The 24,739-nt window shown below is 49.3% G+C and overlaps 6 protein-coding genes across 6 annotated transcripts; 5 read left to right on the top strand and 1 right to left on the bottom strand.

Annotated features, from left to right (window-relative positions):
- Positions 1-2,536: 2,536 nt before the first annotated feature.
- On the top strand, positions 2,537-3,523 carry K444DRAFT_176649 (uncharacterized protein). The gene has a single exon (XM_024870778.1). It carries the CDS (start codon positions 2,832-2,834, stop codon positions 3,363-3,365), a length of 534 nt encoding a protein of 177 aa, XP_024742191.1. The 5' UTR covers positions 2,537-2,831; the 3' UTR covers positions 3,366-3,523.
- A 177-nt stretch (positions 3,524-3,700) lies between these two features.
- K444DRAFT_553147 (uncharacterized protein) lies at positions 3,701-12,949 on the top strand. The gene is made up of 15 exons (XM_024876607.1): positions 3,701-4,003; positions 4,058-5,641; positions 5,686-6,032; positions 6,263-6,383; positions 6,478-8,010; positions 8,060-8,219; positions 8,271-8,560; positions 8,614-8,901; positions 8,952-9,323; positions 9,370-9,456; positions 9,506-9,678; positions 9,733-10,409; positions 10,454-12,293; positions 12,344-12,596; positions 12,648-12,949. The coding sequence occupies exons 1-15, from the start codon at positions 3,950-3,952 to the stop codon at positions 12,660-12,662; spliced, it is 7,794 nt and encodes a 2,597-aa protein (XP_024742190.1). The 5' UTR covers positions 3,701-3,949; the 3' UTR covers positions 12,663-12,949.
- A 400-nt stretch (positions 12,950-13,349) lies between these two features.
- On the top strand, positions 13,350-14,646 carry K444DRAFT_607845 (uncharacterized protein). The gene has a single exon (XM_024879252.1). The coding sequence runs from the start codon at positions 13,491-13,493 to the stop codon at positions 14,364-14,366; it is 876 nt and encodes a 291-aa protein (XP_024742189.1). The 5' UTR covers positions 13,350-13,490; the 3' UTR covers positions 14,367-14,646.
- A 1,561-nt stretch (positions 14,647-16,207) lies between these two features.
- Positions 16,208-17,930, top strand: K444DRAFT_640245 (uncharacterized protein; the record flags this gene model as incomplete). The annotated part of the gene is made up of 3 exons (XM_024884474.1): positions 16,208-16,322; positions 16,370-17,319; positions 17,364-17,930. The coding sequence occupies 3 exons, from the start codon at positions 16,208-16,210 to the stop codon at positions 17,928-17,930; spliced, it is 1,632 nt and encodes a 543-aa protein (XP_024742188.1).
- A 4,338-nt stretch (positions 17,931-22,268) lies between these two features.
- Positions 22,269-22,605, top strand: K444DRAFT_176260 (uncharacterized protein). Its single transcript, XM_024870775.1, has one exon. It carries the CDS (start codon positions 22,315-22,317, stop codon positions 22,513-22,515), a length of 201 nt encoding a protein of 66 aa, XP_024742187.1. The 5' UTR covers positions 22,269-22,314; the 3' UTR covers positions 22,516-22,605.
- K444DRAFT_176247 (uncharacterized protein) lies at positions 22,514-23,758 on the bottom strand. The gene is made up of 2 exons (XM_024870774.1): positions 23,374-23,758; positions 22,514-23,303 (listed from the first exon to the last, which is right to left on the bottom strand). Exons 1-2 carry the CDS (start codon positions 23,462-23,464, stop codon positions 22,696-22,698), a joined length of 699 nt encoding a protein of 232 aa, XP_024742186.1. The 5' UTR covers positions 23,465-23,758; the 3' UTR covers positions 22,514-22,695.
- Positions 23,759-24,739: the final 981 nt, after the last annotated feature.

Raw genomic sequence — 24,739 nt, 5'->3', positions numbered from 1 at the left:
AGCTCATTCGCCTTTCTTTCAGTTACCATTAACCCAACATCGATTTACATTCCAGAACAAAGAAACCGCCCATGCGGTATAGTATTGCGATCGTAACCACCCACACATCTTTGTCCGTTGGTCCACCAACAAGGCAGTGTACGACTGTTGTTTCGTTAGAGAACCTGCAGCCTACAGCCTGCCTATTCGACTCAAGACCCAGCGCAGACCATCATGGGTGTCCCAGGTGCGCCATACTTTCATCTGCTCTTGACGAAAGACTACTGACCCTGTCAATCTATAGCCCTGTTTCGCTGGCTTAGCCAGAAATATGTAAGTCTGCTCCATTCTCACAATACCAACTTGCAAAGCTAACGCATTCAGCCCAAAATCATAAGCCCTGTCATCGAAGAGCAGACTCGAGAGATCGATGGCCAAGAAATTCCAATCGACACCAGAGGACCGAATCCCAATGGGGAGGAGTTCGACAACCTGTACCTTGATATGAACGGCATCGTCCATCCCTGCTCCCACCCCGAAGACAGGCCCCCCCCCAAAGACGAAGAGGAGATGATGATGGCGATTTTCAAATACACCGATCGCGTCGTTAACATGGTCCGCCCCAGAAAATTACTGATGATAGCTATCGATGGTGTCGCTCCACGCGCCAAGATGAACCAACAGCGTTCTCGACGGTTCCGTTCTGCACAAGAAGCAAAGGAGAAAGAAGAAGACAAAATTGAGTTGCTGAAGATGTTGAAGTCGCAAGGCGGCCATATCGAAGAACCAGAAGTCAAGAAAGCCTGGGACTCGAATGAAATCACGCCAGGCACACCCTTCATGGACATCCTGGCTGCAAGTCTGAGATACTGGATCGCCTACAAGCTGAATACCGATCCCGCTTGGGCAAAGATGAAAGTCATCATCTCTGACTCAACAGTCCCCGGCGAGGGAGAACACAAAATCATGGAATTCATTAGATCTCAACGATCTTCGCCCGAGCATGATCCAAATACTAGACATGTAATCTATGGCTTAGATGCCGACTTGATCATGTTAGGCTTAGGTACTCACGAACCTCATTTCCGTGTTCTTCGAGAAGATGTGTTCGCCCAAGATTCAAAACCCCGGGTTTGCCGTTTGTGTGGCCAGGCTGGACATGAGGCAAGAGAATGTACCGGCCAAGCAAAGGTAAAGGATGGAGAGTACGATGAAAAGGATAGTGCACCGCCACTCAAGCCTTTCATCTGGCTCCACGTCTCCATTCTTAGAGAATACCTGGCAGCCGAGCTATATGTTCCAAGCCAGCCTTTCAGATTCGATCTAGAAAGGGCCATTGACGATTGGGTTTTCATGTGTTTCTTTGTCGGAAATGACTTTCTTCCACATCTTCCTAGTCTCGAAATTCGAGAGAACGGAATTGACACACTCATTGCCATTTGGCGTGATAATATACCTTTCATGGGAGGCTACCTCACCAAGGATGGGCACGTTGACCTTGAGAGAGCCCAATTCATTCTTGATGGCTTGGCCAAGCAAGAAGATGCGATTTTTCGTCGAAGAAAGCAGACGGAAGATAAACGAGAAGCTAACGCAAAGCGCCGCAAGCTACAAGACAGTAGCCGTGGTGGCCGAGGAGGTCGCGGGGGTGGATACCAGGACTCTCCTTCCAACGGGAGACAGAATAACAGGCCTCCCAAAGACGATGGTCCTGTCGGTCTACCATTATTTGCTCCGGGCAACATTACCAAGGAAGCAAAGACAATGACCCACGATATGGTTGTCAACCGAGGCGCTATTTACAAGGCGAACCTCGCAAACAAGAGTGCTGCGGCAGCTCTGAAGAGTCAAATCAATGGGAAATCATCAGCGGAGGACAACATGGAGGGAGCCAATGACGACAGCTTTACTGAATCACCTGCCTCGGCATTGGGAAAGCGAAAGGCGGAATTCTTAGAGGACGACGACAGCAGCACTCCGGGACGCAACACACCACAGCCTGGTACACCACAGACTCCAAGCGATGAGCCTCCAGTTGATACCGTACGACTATGGGACGAAGGTTATGCCGACAGGTATTACGAGCAAAAGTTTCATGTTGACCCCAAAGATGTCGAATTCCGCCACAAAGTCGCCAGAGCTTATGTTGAGGGACTCGCTTGGGTGTTGCTCTACTACTTTCAAGGCTGCCCATCATGGGATTGGTACTACCCGTATCACTACGCCCCCTTTGCTGCAGACTTCAACAATATTGCGGAAATGAAGATCTCTTTCGAAAAGGGACAGATCTTCAAGCCTTTCGAACAACTGATGGGTGTCCTCCCAGCGGCTTCCAGACAGGCCATTCCAGAAGTTTTCCACGACCTTATGACCAACCCTGACAGCGAGATTATTGATTTCTACCCTGAAGATTTCATCGTCGATCTTAACGGGAAAAAGTTTGCCTGGCAAGGTGTTGCTCTTCTGCCATTCATCGACTCGAAACGTTTGCTCGACGCAATGGCAAAGAAATACCCGTTGTTGGCACCAGACGTCGCAGCTCGTAATGGCGTGGGCAAAGATGTCCTTCTTGTTGCTGAAGCGCACGAGGCACTTTATAGCGAAATTGCCACGAACTTCTATTCAAAGAAACAAGGAGACCCCCATTTCAAATTAAACCCCAGAGTCAGCCAAGGCCTTACAGGAAAAGTTACCAAGAACGAAGCACATCTCCCTCACAGCTCCTTGGCTTTCCCTCTGACCAGTGGATTGATGCCCAGTTTGGATGATGATCGCTCCATCAGGTAAAGTAGCCCCTACTTCGTTCACGGCCTAGTTTCTGCTAACGGGATCACCACAGCGTCCATTATGAGATGCCAAAGTCGAACTTTATTCACAAGTCTATGCTACTGAAGGGCATTTCATTTCCGCCTCCGGCGCTGACAGCGAGTGACATCGAGACGACGAAGGGAAAAGCAGCAAGAAGTGGTCGTCAGCACGGTGGTGTTCCGCTGCAAGGGGATGGTCGTGGCCGTAACTCGTTCAACTATGCATCGTCGAGCCAATATTCATCCCAACAACAACCGCGCGGCTCTCAAAATGGCTACAATCAAAATCCCTTCCCTGTCCCTCCTCCTGGCTGGCAACCCCCTCCTCCAGGCACTGGTGGTTTTGCGCGTGGCCCTCCCCCACCACCCCCTGGCACCTATGGATCTTATGGAAGAGGACATGCACAACCGCCCCCAGGCTACCCACAACCCCAGTCTCATGGCTATAACGCGCCGGGCCGTGGCCCTCCGGTATATGGTGATGATCGTCGACGATCAGGGGACTCATATAGAGGAGAAAATGGAGATTCATACAGAGCACAACGAGACTCGTCCCACGGACAGTATCGTGGCCGGTGAGCCAATGTTCGATATTTGCTAATACAAAACTGGCTAAGACAGGGCGTTGCGAATGGCGGATTTAATATCACATCCTTGCACTGTGCATGTCATTGTAGAATAGTCGGACTGAAAATTTGGAAAAGACAAAAAAAATTAAAATATTGAAAACCCGCCCGCCCCACTGTCCAAGAATCTCACTTCGAGATTCCCTTATACATTAGTGAGCTTCTAAGGTACGTACTTTATGCTGCTGTGTTTCTGCGGCCGCGAAAACCCCGGAGCGACTAAGACAGGGGTCTTGACACCCCACACCTGCCCACGCGAGACAGGTCCCGTCTTGTGTGCCTCGACGTTTGCAGTCCAAATGTTCAAATCCACCACGACGAGGACGCCGAAGAGAATAGCTTTTGCGGTGGCCTACAACTAACCCGGCCACACTCTCAGGTAAACGCAGGCTATGCCCAAGACCTCCCCAAAAGGATTCCAGCATAAGCTCTCGACCTCGGGCACAGTCGAGAACAGATCCATATGAGTAAAAGAACACCCGCATGTCCGGCAGTCTCTGAGAGGGTTGGCAGAACGGCCAGATCCCTTTTCTAGTCATGAATGGAGACTCGAGCCTGGTCGTCACTCTGGTGGATCGGCTTACAACAAGAGCAAGCTTCCCTCGTCCACCCAAGCCTTCAAATGCTAATGCGTTACATATTCAGTTACCCCACCGTACCGGCTCTCCCTTGAATGATTTCAACCGCGATGAAATTGTCGTCCTCACCCGCGCAACTCTCGTTGGCGTTAGCGCTTCCTGCATTGGGATTGTGGTCGAAACACTTGTTCAATTGCTCGAAGATCTAGCCAAGCCCTATAAAGGCGTTCAGTCGCATCCGATTCATGTTCTACACTCTGAGATATATGTCGTAGAACTTCTGGCAGAGTGCTGTTCTACGCATTGGGCGAGCGTGAATGCCTCGAGGCCTGGCAAAGGGCGACACCATGTGCAGAGCTCCGATTCTGAAAGCTCTGGGTCGGAGGACTCGTCGAAGAAAACCGTGGCCCCTGATGAACACTATGGTCAGAAGAGGCGAGCATCGCGAAACAAACTCCTTGCACGGAACACCGCACCAGAACCTTTGACTGATGACGTGGTGAGGAGGTTGATCGACGCCATCAAGTTGTTTTCCAGGCCGGTTTCTGAAAGTTACGTCCTTCCTGCCTCCAATATCCTGGACGATGCATTCAAAGGAATCCCCGGGGGCGATCGATTGGGACTGGAGAGCACAACTTCTGCAAATGGGCATCTCAACGGGGCTGATGTCTCCAAGCTGCTCCTCGATAAATCCGAAGCTATCGAAGCGTATACTCGGGGGATCCTAGAGTACGTCTCTTGTTCAAACTGGGCTCGAGTCCTCGATTACTTGAAGACCTCGCTCCAACAGGCGGCCCACCAACCAGCGGGAAGCCTAGTTCAGTCAAACGTTATGAATGACGACGATAGGAGCGCACTGATCACGCTTCGGCTCATCTCATCTTTCTGGGTCGACAGTCGCAAATTAAGTGTGGTCATTCAGGAGCTATGTGGCAGTTTCCTGCATCTTCGCAAAGCGTTTCAGACCACGGTTGCAATAGTGTTGCCCTTATTGATCACCAGATGGCTTGAACGCAACCCTGAAGAGTTTATAGATCTTCACTCGCTGCATAAAAGATTGGATGGCGGTGCTGAAACATTGTTCGATATGACCAATACTATGTTTGATGGAGGGAGAAGAAAGGCCCTTCTATTCCCCTTCCAAACCTCCTTGCTCTTTTTGTTACCTGACGTCTTCGAGGTTGCAAGCAACATGCGAGACGTCAAGAGCAGCAGCATCTCTAAAAAGGTTTCTTTTCTAGAGATGCTGAGGAAATCTTTGAGGAACAGGAATGAAACAGCTATCTACTGTTTGACTTCTGTTCTACGAGCTGCCAGGCACTTTCCCCTCGACAGCGATGCAGCGCTTCTTAGCTTTGCTCTGGATGTGCAAGAAGAGGTGAGGGAAGCCGTTTTCAGGAGATATACCCCCGGAATGGACACATCGAACATTGACAGTGCTCTCATGACGGCGGCTTTCGTCAGTCTGGCCCATCTCAATTTTGAAGCATGTGTGGAAAGCTTAGCACCCCTTTGTTTGGCTCCCAGCGCACCGCAAGACTTCAAAATCACTGTCATCTCATCGTGCTCTCACTTTGCTAGGCAATCTAATGCTGGGGAGTATCAACCATTATTTGCAAAGGTCGCAGAGTTTGTTCGAGCGCAGCTGAAGGTATGTCTTGAGCCACCTACCGGAATTCTGCTCACTTTGAATAGGCCACTTCTTCAGAGCGGCGGAACTCCTACCCTAATGAACAATTTACACCCCTTAAGCCACTTCAGATGGCCGGCTCCACAGACATGATCTACAGTATTCTCGCGTTCTTAGATGCGTCTCCACTCACCCTCTTCAATGGCGCACCAAATGATAACGATGATTTTATCCTTTTCTATGAGGACATTTTCGCATCGTTCACAACGTATCTGATCACAGACGATGATCAGATCAGATTTCTCACCAATGCGGTTGCTCGCAAAATCATGACCGAATGCTCTGGTCCATTACTGCAAAAAGGCCAGAGTCTAGGCCCTCGACCTTCAAAGTATAACTTCTGGAAATCCACGTAAGTCCAAAATATTTCAGTCAATAGTCCATCATGATTTCAAGCACAAATCTTTGAGCATTTCCCAAAGGACCTTGAAGGAAGACAAGAAAGTGCAAGAAAGTCATACGCCACGGCAACAACTTCGAACCAAGGCGCGATCTTCTTGGTATAATCTTCCTCTGTATTGCATATAACTTGTGTCATCTTCCAGTAAACAGACTTTGCTAATGACTAGATGCATCACATAGTTCGATCGTGCTTATAACAGTCTGCGAAAAATTGATTAATCTGAGCGAAGACGAAAAGCCAACCCTTAGTTTTATCCATGATTACTTAGAATCGCGGTTGGCTCTTTTGAGGACAGTGGCTGTCAGTGATTCCTTATTCTCCGCTCTCCTACACATTAATTCAAATCGCTTTGCAAAGGGAAAATACATTCTAGGATACTGACTTTGGAACGCAGGAATTAACAGAGATCACTGAAGACATGCCCGAGCGCGCAGTTGCATGTACCAAACTCGAGACCGCATTTTTGGTGTCGCTCTGCTCCACGGACATTTCGGTATGCCAAGTGGTCACCAAATGCATATCGCTTTTCTGCGAAGAGGCTCGCCTCGTGAGTGAGTCAACCGAAACGAATAAGGCACTAATCCCCACTCTTCGCAATATGGACATATATCTTGAAATTTCAACAAGAGAGTTCCGGTTTACTGGGCTTGTGGCATTTCAGAAGCGGGTTCGAGGCTTGCTCAGGCAGATGCAACTTCCTACTGCTGGCATTCTGACTGCTTGGGAGACCGTCTTCGACGATTGGCTCAAACTGTCGAAACAAATATTCTCTCGTTCCGCCGATACGCTCGACGAAAGATCGCTTGTCGAATGGCGTAATTACTCTGGCTTTCTCGCTTCACTCGGAGGCTCTTGCATTTCAAATCAAGCTCTTGCTCCTGAAGAGCCTGGCCTGGCTGGTCTTAGATGGATCGACAGACTCTCACCTGGTAGCTACGATGATACCATCCTTGTTAGATACATGAAGCAAAGCATTCAACTATTGGCAAGCAACAACGTCAGGATACGAGAGGCTACTAGAGAGACCCTTTCTACAGAGCTGTCTCCATCGCTATACCTACCGTTATTTGAGGCCCTTGAATCAGAACTCGGAGTTTTGTTCGACAGCCCCAGGACTTGTACCTCATCGTCCATCGAATCCCGTGTCACCTTTGCTGAACAGGCAGCCGCTCTTTTGAAGAGCATTGTGGAGAGACTTGGTGGCCCAGCGGAGACAGGAGCCGCGTTATCTATTGATGTGGGTGCCCTTACGCTGAACTTCGCCAAATTCCTGGATGAGATGGCAGAAAGCGCGAGCATCCTGAGGGTCAAGATCAAAATCTGCCAGTTGTGCGAAACAGTCACCCAGAAGAAAGAGCTACTGAACTTGAGACACGATGTTCGTATTAGAAATCAGTTGCTGGAGGTCATCTTTGGTTGGATCGCTCGCCCAGGATCTCCAAAGGATGCTGTTGTCTCCGCCGGTGCTCGTGTTGACGAGATTCTCAGACTTCAGAAAGATCTGGATAGAGCATGTCTGAAGGCTCTAGCCGATCTGACATACCGGCTGCCTCTTCAACCCGCAGAAGGGCAGACTGACGCTGATACCAGTGACCTCAAGTCCCAGATGTTCCACACATATTTCAACCGATTTCTCTCTTTGCTGAACTATGAAACGGCCGATATTGGGAGGAATGAGGTACGACTGACGGTCACAATTAGTGAGGAGTCCATGACAACTCCCGAACTGGCCATCAGCGCGCTTTCGAATCTTCTGAGCGCCAATATCGATGTAGGTCTCAAGCATTCGTTGGGCATCGGATACCATGAAGATCTCGATATCAGAACGGCCTTTGTTAAAGTTTTGTGCAATATATTAATCCAGGGTACCGAGTTCAACAATCTATCAGATGCGGCTGTCAATGAGAAATACGACGAGCTTCTCGAGGTGAGCCTGGTCTGAGACAGCACCATGAACTTCGCTAACCAAAACCAAGCTTCTAACAACTGATATGGCCTTGACAATTGCACTTTGTGACGCTTGCCCAAGTTCCGAAGTGGATGAGATGACAATATCACTGCTCAATATATTCGATTCTAGAGGGCTCGGCTTCGTATTATTAGAGGCTTTGATTGATCACGAAGTTGAAGAGACGGGTGAGTGGAACCTGATTTAGTAATATTGTGGAGGATGCTAATTGTGACAAGAAAACGAAGCCGAGCTTCTCAGGAGAAACTGCGTGGCAACCAAAATGCTATCAGTTTACGCGAAGTGGAAAGGGGCAGCGTATCTCAAAGCGACTTTGCAAAAAGTCTTAGAGCGTCTCGTACTCACATCCAAAGATCTTGACCTTGAGCTTGACCCTGCACGAACCACATCCGCAGAAGAGCTTCAGAAAAATGCTCTTCAGCTTCGTGTGGTGACAAAAGTCTTCATCGATGATATTTGCAATTCAGCTGCGCAGATCCCTGTTTCCTTTCGGAAAATATGTAGTATCGTGAGTTCCCTGTTGTCATCAAACTTCGTGTTTGAGCACTAATAGGTTTGCAGATCTCTACCGCTGTGATGAAGCGGTTTCCGGAAGCCAAGTTCACGGCAGTGGGGGCCTTTATTTTCCTCCGGTTCTTCTGTCCTGCTATCGTAGCACCGGATGCTGAAGGACTCATTACATCTGCCCCTTCCAAGGAAATGCGTCGTGGCCTACTTCTCATCGCCAAGGTGGTTCAAAATCTGGCAAATAATGTGCTCTTTGGCGCAAAGGAACCCTACATGTTCCCTCTGAATGACTTTCTAACCCAGAACATCTATCGTGTCACCACATTCCTGCGAGAAATATCGGTTTGTTTCCCTCTCTTCCCCTTAGTTGTGTTTGCATCTAAATAAAATAGGTTCCACCAAACGTACCTGATCCCGCCATTGAATCCGAGTCTTTTGACTTTGGTTCTTGCGTTGCTCTGCATCGATTCCTTTACGACCACTGGGACCACGTCCGTCAAAAGATTGTCCTTCGAGAGAGAAAGGGTGCCCTTCGCTCCATTGTAGAAGTCACCAACAGTCAAATTCCGATCCTGGAGGCCCTTCGGAAGCTTATTACTAACCTTGGTCCTCCGCCCATGGATGTCTCCTGGAATCGACCTGCTATTTCATCAAACAGCCCTCCTTCTTATTCACGTTTTCAACATTTCATGCTCCGCAACGCCGGTAGAAATACGGAATCTCTCGTCTCAACCCGCGCCGTTTATGATGGTGGTGAAAGCAAGGTACACCTGCTTGGCATTTTTGAGGTTCTTTTCTGACCTGATACAGGACGGCTTGCCGATGATCTGTATCATACTGCGAAATATTGACACGGAATCTGCAGACTATGAACTTCTCCTTTTTGGATATCTGAAGGTAACCTTCGTTGATTTTGGGGATCAATCTCATACGCTAATCCTCGTAGATTGCAAGCCGTATGTGGCACCGTCCATTTGGTATTCTGATCGATGCGACGTGCTACAATGGCCAAAATGAACCTCAGGATGCACTATTCCGAAAACTAGACCTCTTGACTCCGTCAGAGCTGTCAAAGCAGTTGTCGAGAGTCTACGTATACAACATGAACAGCGCTTTCAGGTAAGCAGGGTGTTTGACATCTTTCATTCGCGCGAATATTAATTTAATGTTCAGGAAATGCTTCCGTCGGATTTTACGCCTTTCTGCTAAGAGCGAAAATAGCGCCTTCCATCCCAAGAACGTGGACTATCATTTGATTGGTAGTCTACAAGACCTCCAAGCACATTTTCATCTCAGTCAATTACACCTTCCGAAGGAGACGATCAGCGTTGTCACTGACACGCGATATGTTTTCCAGCCCATTACTAGGCTCTCGAAGACGAAAGGAAAGATTGAAGTGGTCATTAAGGTTGGAAGCCAGTTTGTGCAAGTTACAACGACAAAGAAACAGGAGGTAGTGCCCGGTCTGAGGCTACATGCCACTGTCAACGACATATTCCGCCTTTCAGAGGTTGACGAGGCGCCAACTTCCATTCAAACTGAAGATGACTCAGCCTTTGGGCTTCGAACAGAGAATGGAAAGATTGTAATGTACTTTACGAGTCCAAGAAAACCCGACGTCCTACAAGCGATCCGTGGAGCCAAGGCCAAATATGGCAAAGAGCTGAGAACCTTGAAGTCTTTTGAACGACTTGTTCGGCCCCAAGATGTCCCGGGGACCCTGTTGAACATTGCTTTGACCAATATGGCCAGTGCAGACCGGGTCCTTCGGTTGGCTTCCTACAATCTACTTTGCGCCCTCTGTCGTGCCTTCAAATTCGCAGCAGACTCAAAATTTCTAAGTGCCAAAGGTAGGAATCCCTGAATGGTCGTTTCCTTATACTAATGGCTGCAGAACTGTGTGTACCTTTGAACCCATCACACTTCATCGTCAACGTCAGCAGGCAGCTTGCTCTCTCTGAGCCTCAACTTACAGCTGATTTTCTCAACGAGTTTTTTGTGGGCTGGGAGAGCTTCCCATATGGCCAGCGACCTTTGAGCCTAACGTATATGGCCCCGTGGCTGCCTGGTCTCCGGACAAGTTTAATCCCGACAGACTCGGACGGTGACAAGGCGAGAGAGAAAGTTGCAGCCATATTCCGAAAACTCATCGATGTCGCGATCTCGGACGTGGCCCTCGGTACCACCCTTGAGCAGTGCGTCTGGCCCGCGATCAGTAGAGATGAGATTTACACGGACATCTTCTTGGAGGAAGCTGTCAAAGCTGCTTTGGGCTTTGGTCTCGATGATGAACGAACCGAGGTCCTTGGGTCCATCATTACTTCTCTTGGCACCATTACCATTCGCGGCAAACTGCTCTTCCGACTCCGGAAATCCCTCAATCGGACTTCGTTACGGCCTACGAGGCAATTGCCAGAGAACACAGTTTGGACAGAAATTTGCGTACTGCTTCGTTTGTGCCTTTCAAACTCATTTGACAGCGGCGTCCAATCCCAGCTGTACTTGCCAGAGCTCTTCCATCTTGTCACTATGCTGGCCAACACAGGCTCGACGAACGTGAGACTTATGGTCAATCGTTTGCTCGTAAATACAGTTCACGCGATATGCACTACGTTCCCCTTGGAAGAGAACAAGCTTGCACGGCTTAAAACCCTTCTCCTGTCCATATCAGAACCCCGTAGTGAATCCTTTTTCAACATACCTGGTCGAGATGTGGTACCTGCATCGACTTTGCAAGACTCTGGTGTACCCACGTTGATGGCAACAGAATCTCTTGCCGTTCTTCTCTCTGAAATAAGTACCCTTGGCGCTGCGTCGGTCGATATGTCCAACGCCTGGCGCTCAAGATGGATGAGCTTGGTAGCCAGCACTGCATTCCAAAGTAATCCTGCTATCCAACCCCGTGCATTCACTGTCATGGGCTGCCTGGCACGAGAAGATGTAGATGACGATCTCCTGTATCAGGTTCTCGTTGCTCTTAGAAACAGCATTGGAAGATTTATGGAAGATAACGACAGCGAGATGCTCATAGCGATAGTCACCTCGCTGACCAAAATGATGGACAAACTTCCTTCGGCTTCTCGATATGGGATGCAACTCTTCTGGCTTGCCCTGTCTCTCGTTAGGCTGGTCCCATTGGCGCTGTTTAATTGTACAGCCTTGTTTCTTGACGCGGTCTTGAATAACATTGCTACCTCCGGCGAATTCAAGGGTGGCCGAATGGTTCCAACATTGCTACAGGGCAGGTTGTCCCTTGAAGATGCTGCATTGCAGCTTGACGAGATCTACGGCATTCATTTCAACATCGAGAATTTCCATTTTGCACTTTGTGCTTCGTTGGTAAAAGGCCTCACAGACTCTGTCACAAAGGGAACGGCTATTCGAGTATTGTCAACATTCCTTGAGATAACTAGCTACAACGCTCTGCAAGAGATGAGATTCCCGAAAGACATGAGCTGTCTGCCCTACCTTGGACTTTTAATGTCCCGAGCAATGACGCCTGATGAGGCCAAGGAGAATCTTTGGCTTGCTGGTTGGACGTCTGCTCCGAGTGGTGCAACATCTGAGGATGTTATGGAAATGATAGACTTGCAAGTGGTGAAAGATAAAGAACTCTTGCTCAATGCTGCCATTGGAATTGTGGACTTTCGTTATCTGGAAGACACAGTTCAACTACACGGCCTACTTTGGCTCAACAGGATTGCCATGAAACGTCCCACAGTCGTCCTTCATCTGTAAGTGCTTTCTTATCACGATGTGGAGTACATGCTAAAAATTCCAATAGTTGTGGGCCGGTTGTTCGCATTTTGGACGATATTCTCGTCTCATGCCAGAACACTGCCACACTTGAAGCCGCCCATCAATTGCTCAGAACTCTGACATCAAATCCAAAATTCTCTGGGGGCGTAGATACCGCCGAGATGTTAGAGGATGTGCTCGACGGCATTGGGTTTGGTGGTCTGTGGCGCTCATCCAGTTTCCATACAACAAATGAGCATGAAAGACAGTGTACAGCCTTGACAGACAGACTGATTGAAGTAAGTTGACTAGCCCAATGGCTTCCAATCTCATGCTAACATGAGACACAGCTTATCATTGCATAGTTTAGATGGAGATCTTGGTGAAGCAGATTAAGGTTTTGCATACTTACATTTCTATGTTTGACGAGGCATGATTGATGAAAAACGAGGCGAGAACTTCGATTATTTGAATATTACATGATACCCTGTTTGTAGACTGGTTAATTCCCGATAAAAAGGCAGTCTATTGGTCATTTGAGGTCTCTTATCAATCGAGATCCAACGGAGTGAAGTTGGTAAAATCAAACTCTGCAGGTGAATTGGCGACAGTCAACGGCTCTCTTATTGCTGAACATGCCGGTTGATGCAAGGTAAATTTAGTCTCGAACCCGCAGGTCAATTGTTAATAAGAGCTGCCCGGGGTCCGAAGAGAAAGGTGAAAGATCGGATGGACAGGAGACACATTCCTTCGGCGGGACTTCATGCACCGAAATGAAGTGATATTGAAGTTTGGCACCTCCGTCGATCTTACAAAAAGGTTTATCATACGCAGGTGCCGAAGAGCTTCTGGGTTTCTAGGACGCGGGTCGTTCTCCTCCTCCTTGGATTGCGAAGGATCACTATTTTGATGACCGCAACTCTTCAGGGCAACCCAACCCCTATCTTCTTCGGCTAAATAAGCGAGGTACACTACAGCTCCGTCACGTGAAGTACTCTACCCCGCCTTGGACCTTTCCACATGATCGATGAGTCAATCAGTCGCTGACTGACCTCAAACACTCCCACGTCCTTTTCAAACAGGTTCATGTTTGAGATCAAAGAAACAGTTAGTCGTTCACTAAATCGCTAACTACCAGGGATACGTCTCCAGTCTCAACACCAAGCTTGCTTTTCTCAGCCACCTCCTGAACAATGTCACCAACGCTTGACCACATAATAATCCTTCTTCCCTACGCATCATTGGTCAATCCTCCATCCTGGCTCACTGAAAACTTCACAATTACTCCTGGTGGAAAACATGGTGATGGGAAGACTGAGAACAAGCTTATTTGTTTTCGAGACGGCACCTACATCGAATTGATCGCTTTCATCAATGATGACCCCAAGAAAAGGCTAGGACATTGGTGGGACAAAGAATTCGGAATCGTCGACTTTTCATTCGCACACTCTGACGGCGATGCAACCGTTCACTTTTCGGAGCTCGAGGAACGGCTGAAGAGCCTGGATTGGGGAGATGGGAGTATTGAAGTGGCATATGAGGAACCCCAGACAGGGGCGAGGATGCGACCCGATGAACAGGAGATCAAGTGGCAAGTGACATTTCCGGTGGTCACTACTGGCTACCAAAGAGGCGAGCTCCCATTCTTTACCCACGACATCACACCCCGCTCTCTGCGGGTGCCTTTTTCGGAGGAGAGTGTCACGCATCCAAGTTCCGCCCTTGGGGTCAAGAGCTTGAGCAACTTTATCCAGGCCTCCAAAAGCTCTGCTCTTGCGAAAGGGTATTCTGCTATCCTGGATATGCCCAACTTAGCAACGGAAGAAGATTCACAGAAGCTTGGTATCTTCGAGGTGCAAGGAGCGAAGGAGATTGAAGGTGGGCACAAGGCCAAGATTTATTTGAAGGCGCCAAACGAGCCCCAGCTTGAGCAAATGGAGAGAAGAGGCGGCTCAATGTTAGGTGACCTGATTCTTGGTGTTTCCGCAGTCTCAGGTGCTTCTAAGTATCCAAAAAGAATAGATGTCTCGGGCGGAGGAATCGGAGGAGTGCTTTTGGACTTGTGCTGATTTCTTCCCATAACGTCAGGCACTTCTGGGTGGAAGACGTCGACGGGGAAGAGGGTGGGAAGAAAGTTTAAGCATCGGTTCGATTATAATTATTCGGCATGGAAGCTCGACAGCCCTAGCCTAATGTTCAATGAAGTAGTGTGCAAAATACAAGCCCCTCGATTTAACCTAGTTAAAGCCAAGCCGCCGCTTGCCAATAGATGTACCGAACATTACCATCCCTATTGGTCAAGATTGATCCCAATGTCGTCACATCCATTTTAAACACTGACCCTCCATCGTAAGGCAGGAAATCCGGGGTACCGCGCCCATTCGGTATTTCCGACTTTGCAAAATTGACGATGGCCTTGCAAGACTCCGACGAGGAAGCACTAGAAAAACCACTCCAAAGCCGTGTTGTCGACTCATGACCATTAAATAAAGTATATACAACATCGCCACCATAGAGAGTTAGAGGTACAGCGAATAAACACTTCCAAAAATCGAAATCCATATCGTTGTCTCCCTTTGGAGCTTGGTTTCCCCCCTTTTAACCACACTTGTTAGAGATTAAAAGTTGCCGGTCGCCATCTTCCGAAGTGTCTGCAGCTAGTGGGGAGATCCTTGAAGCAGCAGAAGCGGAGGTTGATGTTGAGGATTTGGGACGAGGTTGAAATGCCTGTGGGGGATGTAGGGTTCACTACGTTGTAGGCTGTCAGAGCTGAAGCTTTGAACGTAATCAGTGGTGTGGACAGAGCATCCAAGGGCTCGAATTAGAGGGGCCTGGAGACAGATAAAAATTCAATGGCTATCGTTGAAGATGCGATTAACAGTTTATATAGGAATTGGATTCGCAAAGCGAAAGGGATCCCTTTGGAAGGGCTTCTAAGCCGAAATTCGAAAATGCCAACAACGTAGGACACGTTCCAGAGATCTAAGATGGCTAGCAACGGTTTCGTATTCCGAGAAGAACGATCATCTTCACATTAATAGTGGCCTGCTGAACGACGTATCCGAGATCAACAATCGTAGGGAAATCTAACGTCCATGCTGCAATGCTGAGTAAAATATAAGCGCAACAAGTGAGAGGAGATGGGAGGCAAACATGTAAAATGCCTGTCTTAAACTGGGAAACGGCATTGCATATGGAGCAGCAGGAAGCAGGTTGAACAAAAGGTGCTTCAGCCGGCCTGCTTATACTCGTTTGACTCGGGTCGAGAGGCGAGCGCAACGAGCCGCTGGCAAGCCACGCATCTCAATGACATCTACCTCGGCCACCAGACGAAGGACGGTATGTCAAAATTACCAAAGTATCCCGTCGTCGAAATGAGTTGACTTGCATCGCCTTGTGCGGTGGATCAAGAAGTATATCGGGGTGCTTTTTCTCTCCTGCCCTGCGGGTCTTTCACAGCTTCCAGATGTGACCAGAAAACGGTAAGGAGGCGAGGCGAGGCGAGGGGTGGCCTGGGCAAGGCCAAACACGACTCCAGGACGATACGTGAATGAAGAAGACCCTGTTTCACGCAACCTGGAACTAAGGCTCTTGAGACTCTGCGCCGATTTGGTCGTTCATTCGGGACGGGGGCTGGAAGAGGCTTGGGCTTGCCTGGCCGGCGTCCCAGACTTCTGAGCCAAGGTAGAAAGATCTTCGGGGAGAACCCAGCTCCCGGGGTATTTGTTGTAATATCAGACTCATTGCCGGAATGAGAGCAATGAAGCTCCCACTTGAAGGCGGTTGTCCCTTCAGGATGGAAGTCTCGGCACCGCCCGGAGGTAAAGAGCCGGTCACGTGAACTCGCGCTTTGCACGTCCACAACCCCAAGATTTCCTCCTCCCTCCTTCGCACTCCACATCAACGAACCATGTCTGAACCCGCCACACAAGCAGCCCCGACTCAGGAATTGCCCTATCGCGATGCAATTCAACTAACTGACGAGATGCGACAACATTGTCACATATACCTCGATGAGCAACTCTGTAGGGAGCCTCTCTCAATCTACCAACGTTATACTGACGGTAATTAGATATCGGTGCTCTCACCCTTCTATCTGGCCTTGTCACTTCGGGCGCGTCTCATCCCCAATTACTAGCAAAGCCGACTTTTGCGCCTGAGCCCTTTCACATCGAACTCATCAGCGCACTTCTGATCCACCCCCGCCATACGAACCAAGCTCATCCAAATGAACGTCTTGAGCTTGCCTCGCGGTCTATAACCTTTCTCCGGAACATATTATCAATACTAGGCCCGTTGAACGCGAGGCTCGGAGACGCGTTCTCGTTTTCTCCCATCAACACCACCAGATCCTCAAGGCGAAATCGGAATACCTTGGAGAACGACAGCGATTCTAGTAGCTCAGATGCCGAAGACAGGTCAGAACGAACGCGAGGGGTCATCGCAAATAAGGGCAGATTACGAAGATGCGCCAAAGATTTCTGGCATGTGGTGGGATGGGCGCTCAACTGCAGTGTAAAGTACCCCAAGAGGTGGAAATACTGGAAAGTATGGCTTGACTTTATGCTGGATGTCTTGGATGCAGACTGGAAGGAACGAGAGAGGCAAGATGAGCTTGCCCGAGCCAATGAAAATATTGGGCAGGAAGAGAAGCCCTTGTTAAGGAAATGTTTGTTGGTTGAATACCTGTCAGAAGCCAAAGGTCGATCAAGTTCAATGAAGCGTGTCGTTCGGTCTGCTTTTGCCGATGGAAGCCCCGGCAGCTTGAAAGAATTTCCAGAAGTCTTCCCGAACGAGACCAAGGAGCTAAAGGTCCAGAGTGGACAGAAGCGGAAAAGGGAAGATCCTAGGAAGCAACACTTTGCCGCGTACGATGATGACGATGCAGAGACCGCAATGGATTCCTCCGAATTAACGGACCAAACTCCAGAGCCATTCCAAGACGCTGAGAATACCCTGGCCGCTGATCCATGGCTTGGAGGAACAGAGTCGATCGCGCTGCGCCAACGCCTTCTTGCAACTGTAAGTTTGATGTGCATCATTTGAAGACTTACTGAACTCTCCAGTTTTCGCGCATCGCGGCCATTCTCCCCGATTGCCTCACTGACTGTGTTGAAATTTACGATATGATCTACGAATGTGTCAAACTTCTTCCCGTTCCCGCCTTCTCCCTTTACTTTTCGCCATCCAGCTCGTCTCAGTTACCAATCATTGTTTTTGTATCACTGACGCAGTTTCTTCTCCTACGCTTCCTTCCTGGCAGCGCACCGCGGCCTGATTCCATTGTAGATAGGGAAAACGATGACCTGTCGCAAGAAGTACTAGAGAAATGCTTCCTCCCGTTCCCGGCAAACACTTCTTCGGTTGCTGATAACGCGAAAGTTTCCATACTTGTGGAAAGCCAATTTCGACAATTTTTGAAATCTTGCAGATGTTATCACACTCCTACACTGGATGCGGCGATTGAAAAGGGAATATTGGCACGAGAGAGTAAATGTAAAGGGGACAAGAGGAGAAAAGACGGCGGGGTGAGGGCCAAAGATGAAGAGAGTGACCGGGAGTGGCTAAGAGCAAGTGGGGAGAGATTAAGGAATCTGCTTCTCTGGGTGGAACAAAACAATGGGGGTGATTGATTAGGTTGGTTCATCCAGGGATTATGCTGCTTTAGAATCAGCCAATATTTTGGAGTACTCATTCGGCGTCTAGGAGTTGATGTATGATACCCTGGGATTCACCTTATGCGAAGCAGATATGGACCACATTCTGATGAACCTTTTCTGATTGATTGATTGGCTGCTTGCTTCGCGAGTCCTCAACTCTGTGGCCACCAGTTCTTCAATCTCCACTGAGTCCCACCCAGACCGTTCACAAGCTATACAGCCAGCCTTCTGCCATCCACAGAGCTCTGCCACCATCGCTTCTATTCCATTTTCCGAACCCGCGCCTTAATGTAACCGAGGCCATCCAGCTAACGCTTCAGGAGTATCAACAACGGAGCTGCAACGAATACGACTAAGATTGCGGCAACGAGGATCGCAAATGCGATATTATCGAGTTCAAGATGATTACTAGTTTCGCCCGCTTGGGTCTTGAGAGATCGTTAGTTTTCAGTAGGAGAGACTTTTCATACAACTATTGTCAGGCCAGGAGATACCCAAGCTTGTTCGTCATCCATCACTGGCCCATCGACCGGGGCCTCAGTATTGACTAAGTTGGATTCTACCTTATCGTTACTACCCCTTTTTCGTCGGCGCTGCTCATTGTCAATTGGTGCATCGAGAAGGGCATCAATATGAACATGTACTCCAGAACGCGTTGCTTTTGCCATGACTTAGTCTACGGGACATGTTCCAATCGGACGTTTCGTGATCTAAAGTGCGAATGGTTGGTAGATCTCTGGCGGAAAGGGACTATAATTCGAGAAGGATATAGTGTAGCCACGAAGATATTTACTCTGGAGGGCTCGGTGCGGGGGCTGTGGGCGTCTAGAAGTACAAAGCAGCGGGTCGCGTGGCCATCGAGTGTCGAGGGGAGTTCAAAGCTTTATAAGAGTACATTTCGACGTATCGCAGCGGTTCATTGACCGCCCGGAGCCTTTCCCAACTGTCCAGAGTGATATGGTAAGATTGTTTATGAAAAACTGGCGGAGGAGTGGCTTTTACCTCGATCGTTATAATACTACGTCTTCAAATAATGTCACCCTGAATCCTTTCTGAGATTCTCAGGGGTTTACTCTTGATTTAAGCGTGTAGGAGGACAAGGCCACATCCCTCTGGACCTCAACATTGTTGTATCGACTCTATCTTCTATTCCACCATCCCATCGACTCTTTTACTTCGCCTCCTCCCCTCCTCTCTCTGCTCCCTTCGCGGACGACTAATCATACGTCCACGGCGAATTATTTGGAAGCCCTCGTTTTGACTGCGTTTTAATCGAGCCAGGAAGAGACTATCGACGTTATAGCAGCTGTCGTAGGGTAAGGAGAAGCCTTCTAGAGAAACCCTCTAACTTATATCCCTCCTCGATCCTCAGCTACAGAAGTATATACTACCACGTAAACCCTGTCTGCTCGTAAAGAATTACACGAATACGGTAGCGCTCTCAACAATGCATAACCATTTCCTATTCTCTAAGGCTTGGGATTAGAGGCGCCGAGGATATTGAATAGAAGCGGAAATTCTCCAATAGAGTAGGCTTTTTCGCAGTAGCGAGAGCGGTGAGTGCGTACCGAGACGAGCTTCCACAGCAGGGAGAGCGTTCGTTTCAACGAATCCCGACAGGTGACGAGACAGAGAGAAGTGAGTGGCGGCGGGCATAGATTTCAGAGCACGCGTAGGGCGTTCAAATGAGCAAGATCTTGACAGACGACGAGAAGAACCATCGCCAGACGAGGTACTAGAGATCAAGACTCAGCCCAACAACACGATATGATGTTACTAGGACCTTCAAATTGTCCACGTCGAAGTTAAATATGGCGGCGTATTCATCTCCGCCCAGCTGTGTCGTATCAGAATGTCGAGGGCCAGCATCAACTCCACATTACTTGAGATATGATTCCAGAAACAGCTATTCGTAGGGGTACTTGATCTGGGCAACGAGCTCGGTGTCGAGAATGTATACAACGTCAGCAACAGTACGCGCAAGCGCCTGCATTTTTGGTGATTGCGCGGGTATTGCTTCGAGCAGCTGAATACTGAGCGTATTTCTAGTATCAAGCCCGAGTCTAACAGTCCAGAACTCACGATGTACATCGAGGATAAAGTCCCGTGAGCTTTTCCAGTGCTCCGGATATCCTCTCCGCAGTCCACTCTAAATCTGCAATTGGCAGCCACGTCATCGATTGGACGAGATTCCGAGCCTTCAGTCCATCTATAATAATCTCCCCAGTCACTTCGTTGGGTATGTACAACACCTCCTTATTCTCGGCCATGATCTCATTCATACGCTTGCTGGTTACCGAATCCAATTTTTTATAGCCAATCGAGGACTACTAAAGGGGGAAATCATCCCCAACGATTCTGCCGTCAACATTCCATACGTGCCCTTAGGACGAACAACTTCGTAGACCCTTCCTAACATCTTTGCACGCCTCACTTGATTCTCTTCGGTAGACAAGTATCGGTCCATTGCGTGGGGGTCGCACGCCCATCGCCTCGTGGGTCTGACTGGGTTTATACCTCTCTTACACCCTAATTTCTCCCATAATGAGTTTGGGCGGAAGAGATGAGGAGCCCGGTGACGTCGGTGTCACGGTTTTCAGCTGGCGTGGCTGTCCGCAGTGCCACGAAGTCTACCTTTGATGTTAAAATTTGCCATCTGTGTATTCGGGGGCATGGGCCTCACTTGCAACGACAAGACCGAAAAGGCCTTCAATATTTGGAGAGTTATCGAGCCGTGCGTCAGGATTTTGCTTTTGCCATTTCTCGTTGGCCGGTTCCCCATGGTGGAGCCTGAAGTATTTGTATGTAGTAAGGTAGATATCTTAGTGACTCTTAGTTGCGATGTCTCCCCCGGTTGGAGTCTTCTTGCTGATTTGCGTCGCATATGTGTGGACTGTGAAATTGCTGTCCAGGAACATAGCTGCCTTACCTTGCCATGACTTCAAGATTATCAGAGGTACGATAATAAAGAATGGCTTCGTAGATCCCCAGCTCCACGGCCTCGCTCGTTGACAATATGGGCACTGGGCCCGAGGGTTTCTATGGTCCTTCCGAGGCTCAAATCGTCAGCGAGAATGCAACCACCCTTGTTTATGGTATTGGCCATCCAGGCAATGCCTGCAGGTTGGTGGTGGTAGAGGCTTTTGGCAGGATTCATTCGTTTATCCATGGGGCCTCAGCATCTTCTATATGGAGAATCCTAGCAGCCTCTTGTAGTCTCGGTGTCCCTGACGAGTGCTTGGCCACAAAATCCGCCCTGGTTTTTTTGGGGGGTCGCTCGGCTTCCTTTTCGGATGGCGACGTCAACGCCTTTGTTATCAACTCTCTTAAGCTATCGCCAGAGCTTACATTTGTAGACAATGCAGCCTCGACTACTCCGCGGCGCTCCTCGTCCCCACGTTCATTGACCACTTTATCAGACGTTTGTGGTTTATCTGTGACGATACCCTTTAAAAGATCCCAGAAATCCCTCTTGCTAAACGGCATCGAGTTCAACTGTTGTTCCTTTATGAAACTTCACTCTCTTGCTTGTTATCTGGGAGGTGAGTTTGCGCCATCCTTGCGGCGGAGCCGATGAACGTGCTATCGAGCCCACGACGCACTTCGAAGATCGGGTTCTGTTTCTTGTAGAGGTCACCTAGGCGAAACTGGATGCAAGCGCTGGGATTGCTTCGTCCAGAGCCAACTGGGGTTGGGAGAGGCACCTTTGGGAAATCGCCTCGAGATGACTTGATAAACCTCTCAGGTGTGGAGCTGTCCGAGGAAAGGATTCTCAATTTTCTGTCGGTTGGTTGGAACAAGTTGCTGCTGTCAAACAGGTGTGGTGTGCAAAGCCCATTACTAAAGGAAAGTCGGGTTAAATCTCGAACCTTCCTCGGTCGTAAGTCACTGGTAAACAGTTAGAACAATAAGTGGGAAGCAAAAACCACTTTGATTCACCATAAAACACAAACCAGTCGAATCCCTCAACATCGCCGCTCCTTCAGCCACATCAAGCCTCATCTGTTGTTATACAAGAGGGCCTGAGCTACACGCCGCTCATCTGACCATATTTCCTAACTCGCCCTTCGCACCACGGTAGACATAAATTGAGACTAGTTCCCAAAAAATGTCACGCACAGTGTTGCTTCTTCCGCTTCACACAGAAGACAGCAGTGGGGAGTTGAGGAGACGGTTTATGGAAGATTACATAGTGAGGGCTTTGGTAGGTTGTCTCCAAACGGCCGAATATTCTGCTAACCACCCAAAGCCCGAGGATGGTCAGGCCAAAGTCGATGCGATTTTGGAGGCGGATGAAAGTTGATACTAGAGATCTGTGAGAAAAACTATCAACTTTTTGTAGATTGAGAAAGGCATAATGCATATGCTCAGGGTTACCTTGCTTGGTCTGGCTATGTGCCTCCTGACCCTCTTCAGGATCGCGATGATCTTCATGGCCATGGCAACCATTCTAGCTGGAGCGTCGATGATTCTGCTCACTGTTCTCAAGAAAGCAAATCGCATGATTAACGCCGCTCTCAGGGAGATATTCACGCTTGGTGGACCTGGCAGGGCATAAAGAGAGCTACAGACGAGATGGCAGAGAAGGCTTTACGCATCTGTAGGACGAGAGGATGAGGATATTGCGAAATATACTCGACACAGGAGCGCCCTCGGGCGGCCGAGATCTCCAGAAACCGAAAACATGGAATTGGAAACCGAGAAAATGCCAAGTTGTGGGTGATGGTTGGGAACACTATCACCGACGAACTGCTATATTTCCATCCCAAGCAGTTGGTTGCCACTTTTCGCCCCGACGTGTTTGTTTCCACGGATCCTCTTTTTCTTTTTTGCTCTCTACCTCTGAATTGTTTTCCTGCCCAGGCCTCACGCGGATATGATGTCCTTTGCCATCGACAGCCTGTATTTTGTCCTTTTGCTCCCCCTTCCCTCGTCTCTCTGCAGACATGTCCTCTGGCCCGCCTCCTATAGGGCTTCTCGCACCAACCGTATTCTTCGAATCTGCCACGTTTGCATTGCCACCAGGATCCTCGACTTCCAGTGCAGGCAACGGCTGTCCCCGCGCCTGACCTGGAGCGTCTAGAAAACTAGGCTTGGCAGCCCATCTCGCATCAGCCTCTGCGGCCAGAACCTTCAAATTCCGCTGTCGCATGAGATCTTGTGACTGTTCAATAAGAGAAGGTGGATCATGTCGGGTGTGGCGGAGCCATTGATGCCATTGGGGAGAGATCTTGATATCGCTATAATGGGTGGAGGCAGGGTATTGCACAATCCGACGCATGCGGTTTTTGTGAGAAGAAAGGGTGTCGCGGAACTCCCAGAACGTATTGCCCTGGAGGTCAAGGCCTGGAGACAAAGTAAGCTGGGTGCTCAAGGGCTGTTGTGGTGGGCAGTGGAGTTCTAGAAATTTGCGTACCAACGAGAAATCTTTTGCGCCAGGGCAGTTGTAAGGATTTCCACCTATGCCACGCTTTTCGTATGGGACCAATGGGAATTGTTGACATCATGAGCACGTAGTGTGAGGTTGAACGTCTGAAGAAAGCTCCGCGGGCCGTTGTTGACTTTCTTGCAGGGGTTGAGGGAGCCAACGTTAACCTTAGCTTTGTAGCACGGGCACGTGATTGAAATGCTGGTTCCCTAGAGCGCGCTCTCGTCTTCCAAGCAAGCCAGCCAGCCCATCTCGAATTCCTATTTGAACGTTCCCTCTAAACCAACACAGCCCCAGCCGAATATGCTTGGATTTGAGGAGCTTATGGATCTGAGAACGGTACGTACCGCCATTCAATATCTTGTTGTCTTTCCACGGTTGGGTTGGCCCTGCTCCAGCCTCATGGACTGCACACTAATTATAGAATCGAATCTTTTGAGAGACAAGGCAACTTCCTTGCGATGAAGCAAGGCGAGGACCAGCAACACACAGTACATGAGCCTGCCAAGTTTATGAGAAGCCAATATCACTGGCAAGATGCGACCTCAATTACATCACGGTCATGGCCCCTGCCAGAGATCGCCGAGATCGCTGGGAGCCCTAACAATAGAAACACCCGCGCCGACTTGCAGCTTGCAAGAATCAAAGGACAGGTCACTCTGCTTCGTTACAGGATTCCGCACAGCAAGCATCCGAAGAAGGGAAGATGATTGCGGATCGTGTCCTGATTGACGGCTCTGGGATTACGGATGCGTCTCGACGTTGGTGCTCGAGATGGAGGGGTGGAGGGGGTCCGGCAGCTTATCGAAGGAACGAGACTCAAGAGACAGGCCGGGGAAGAAAAAGGAGCGGATAGCAGCAACATGCCAGCATGCCAGCATGCAAGCAAAGAGCCGTCTGAGTGCATGGGAGGGGGGCCCGGTGCAGTGAGTGTGCACAATGTCGGGCCCAACCGGCAGGCTCGGCCGCGCGGGATTTGAAGGGATGAAAACTCGACGTTTTGCGCTGCATGTGTGCCCACTGCCCACAGCAAATGGTTGGGAACATCCTGCCGTCTTGGGTTGATGCATGCCAACGGCTTCTCCGATTGAATATTGTCGGCCTCTTTTGGAGCGACCTGGACGTCAAACACCGTCGTGCAGCTGCGCCGGCTGCGGAAAAAGTGCGCCCACAAAATCAGAATTCGCATGGAGCCGGAGCGTGTCCGTGGAGAAAATCTTTACAAGCCACACCGTGTGGCCAGCCGCCAGCCGTCCAGCGCAACAAAAGTCTGTCTGTGGCTTGACTGGCGCGCGGAAATCTTCCAGAACTCCAGACCTCCGCTAGAGACTTCCACACTCCCGTCTCGGCATCC

The sequence above is a fragment of the Hyaloscypha bicolor genome (assembly GCF_002865645.1).
Source record: "Hyaloscypha bicolor E unplaced genomic scaffold K444scaffold_16, whole genome shotgun sequence".
Taxonomy (NCBI): Eukaryota; Fungi; Ascomycota; class Leotiomycetes; order Helotiales; family Hyaloscyphaceae; genus Hyaloscypha; species Hyaloscypha bicolor.
This window is presented reverse-complemented; position numbering and strand designations above follow the sequence as displayed.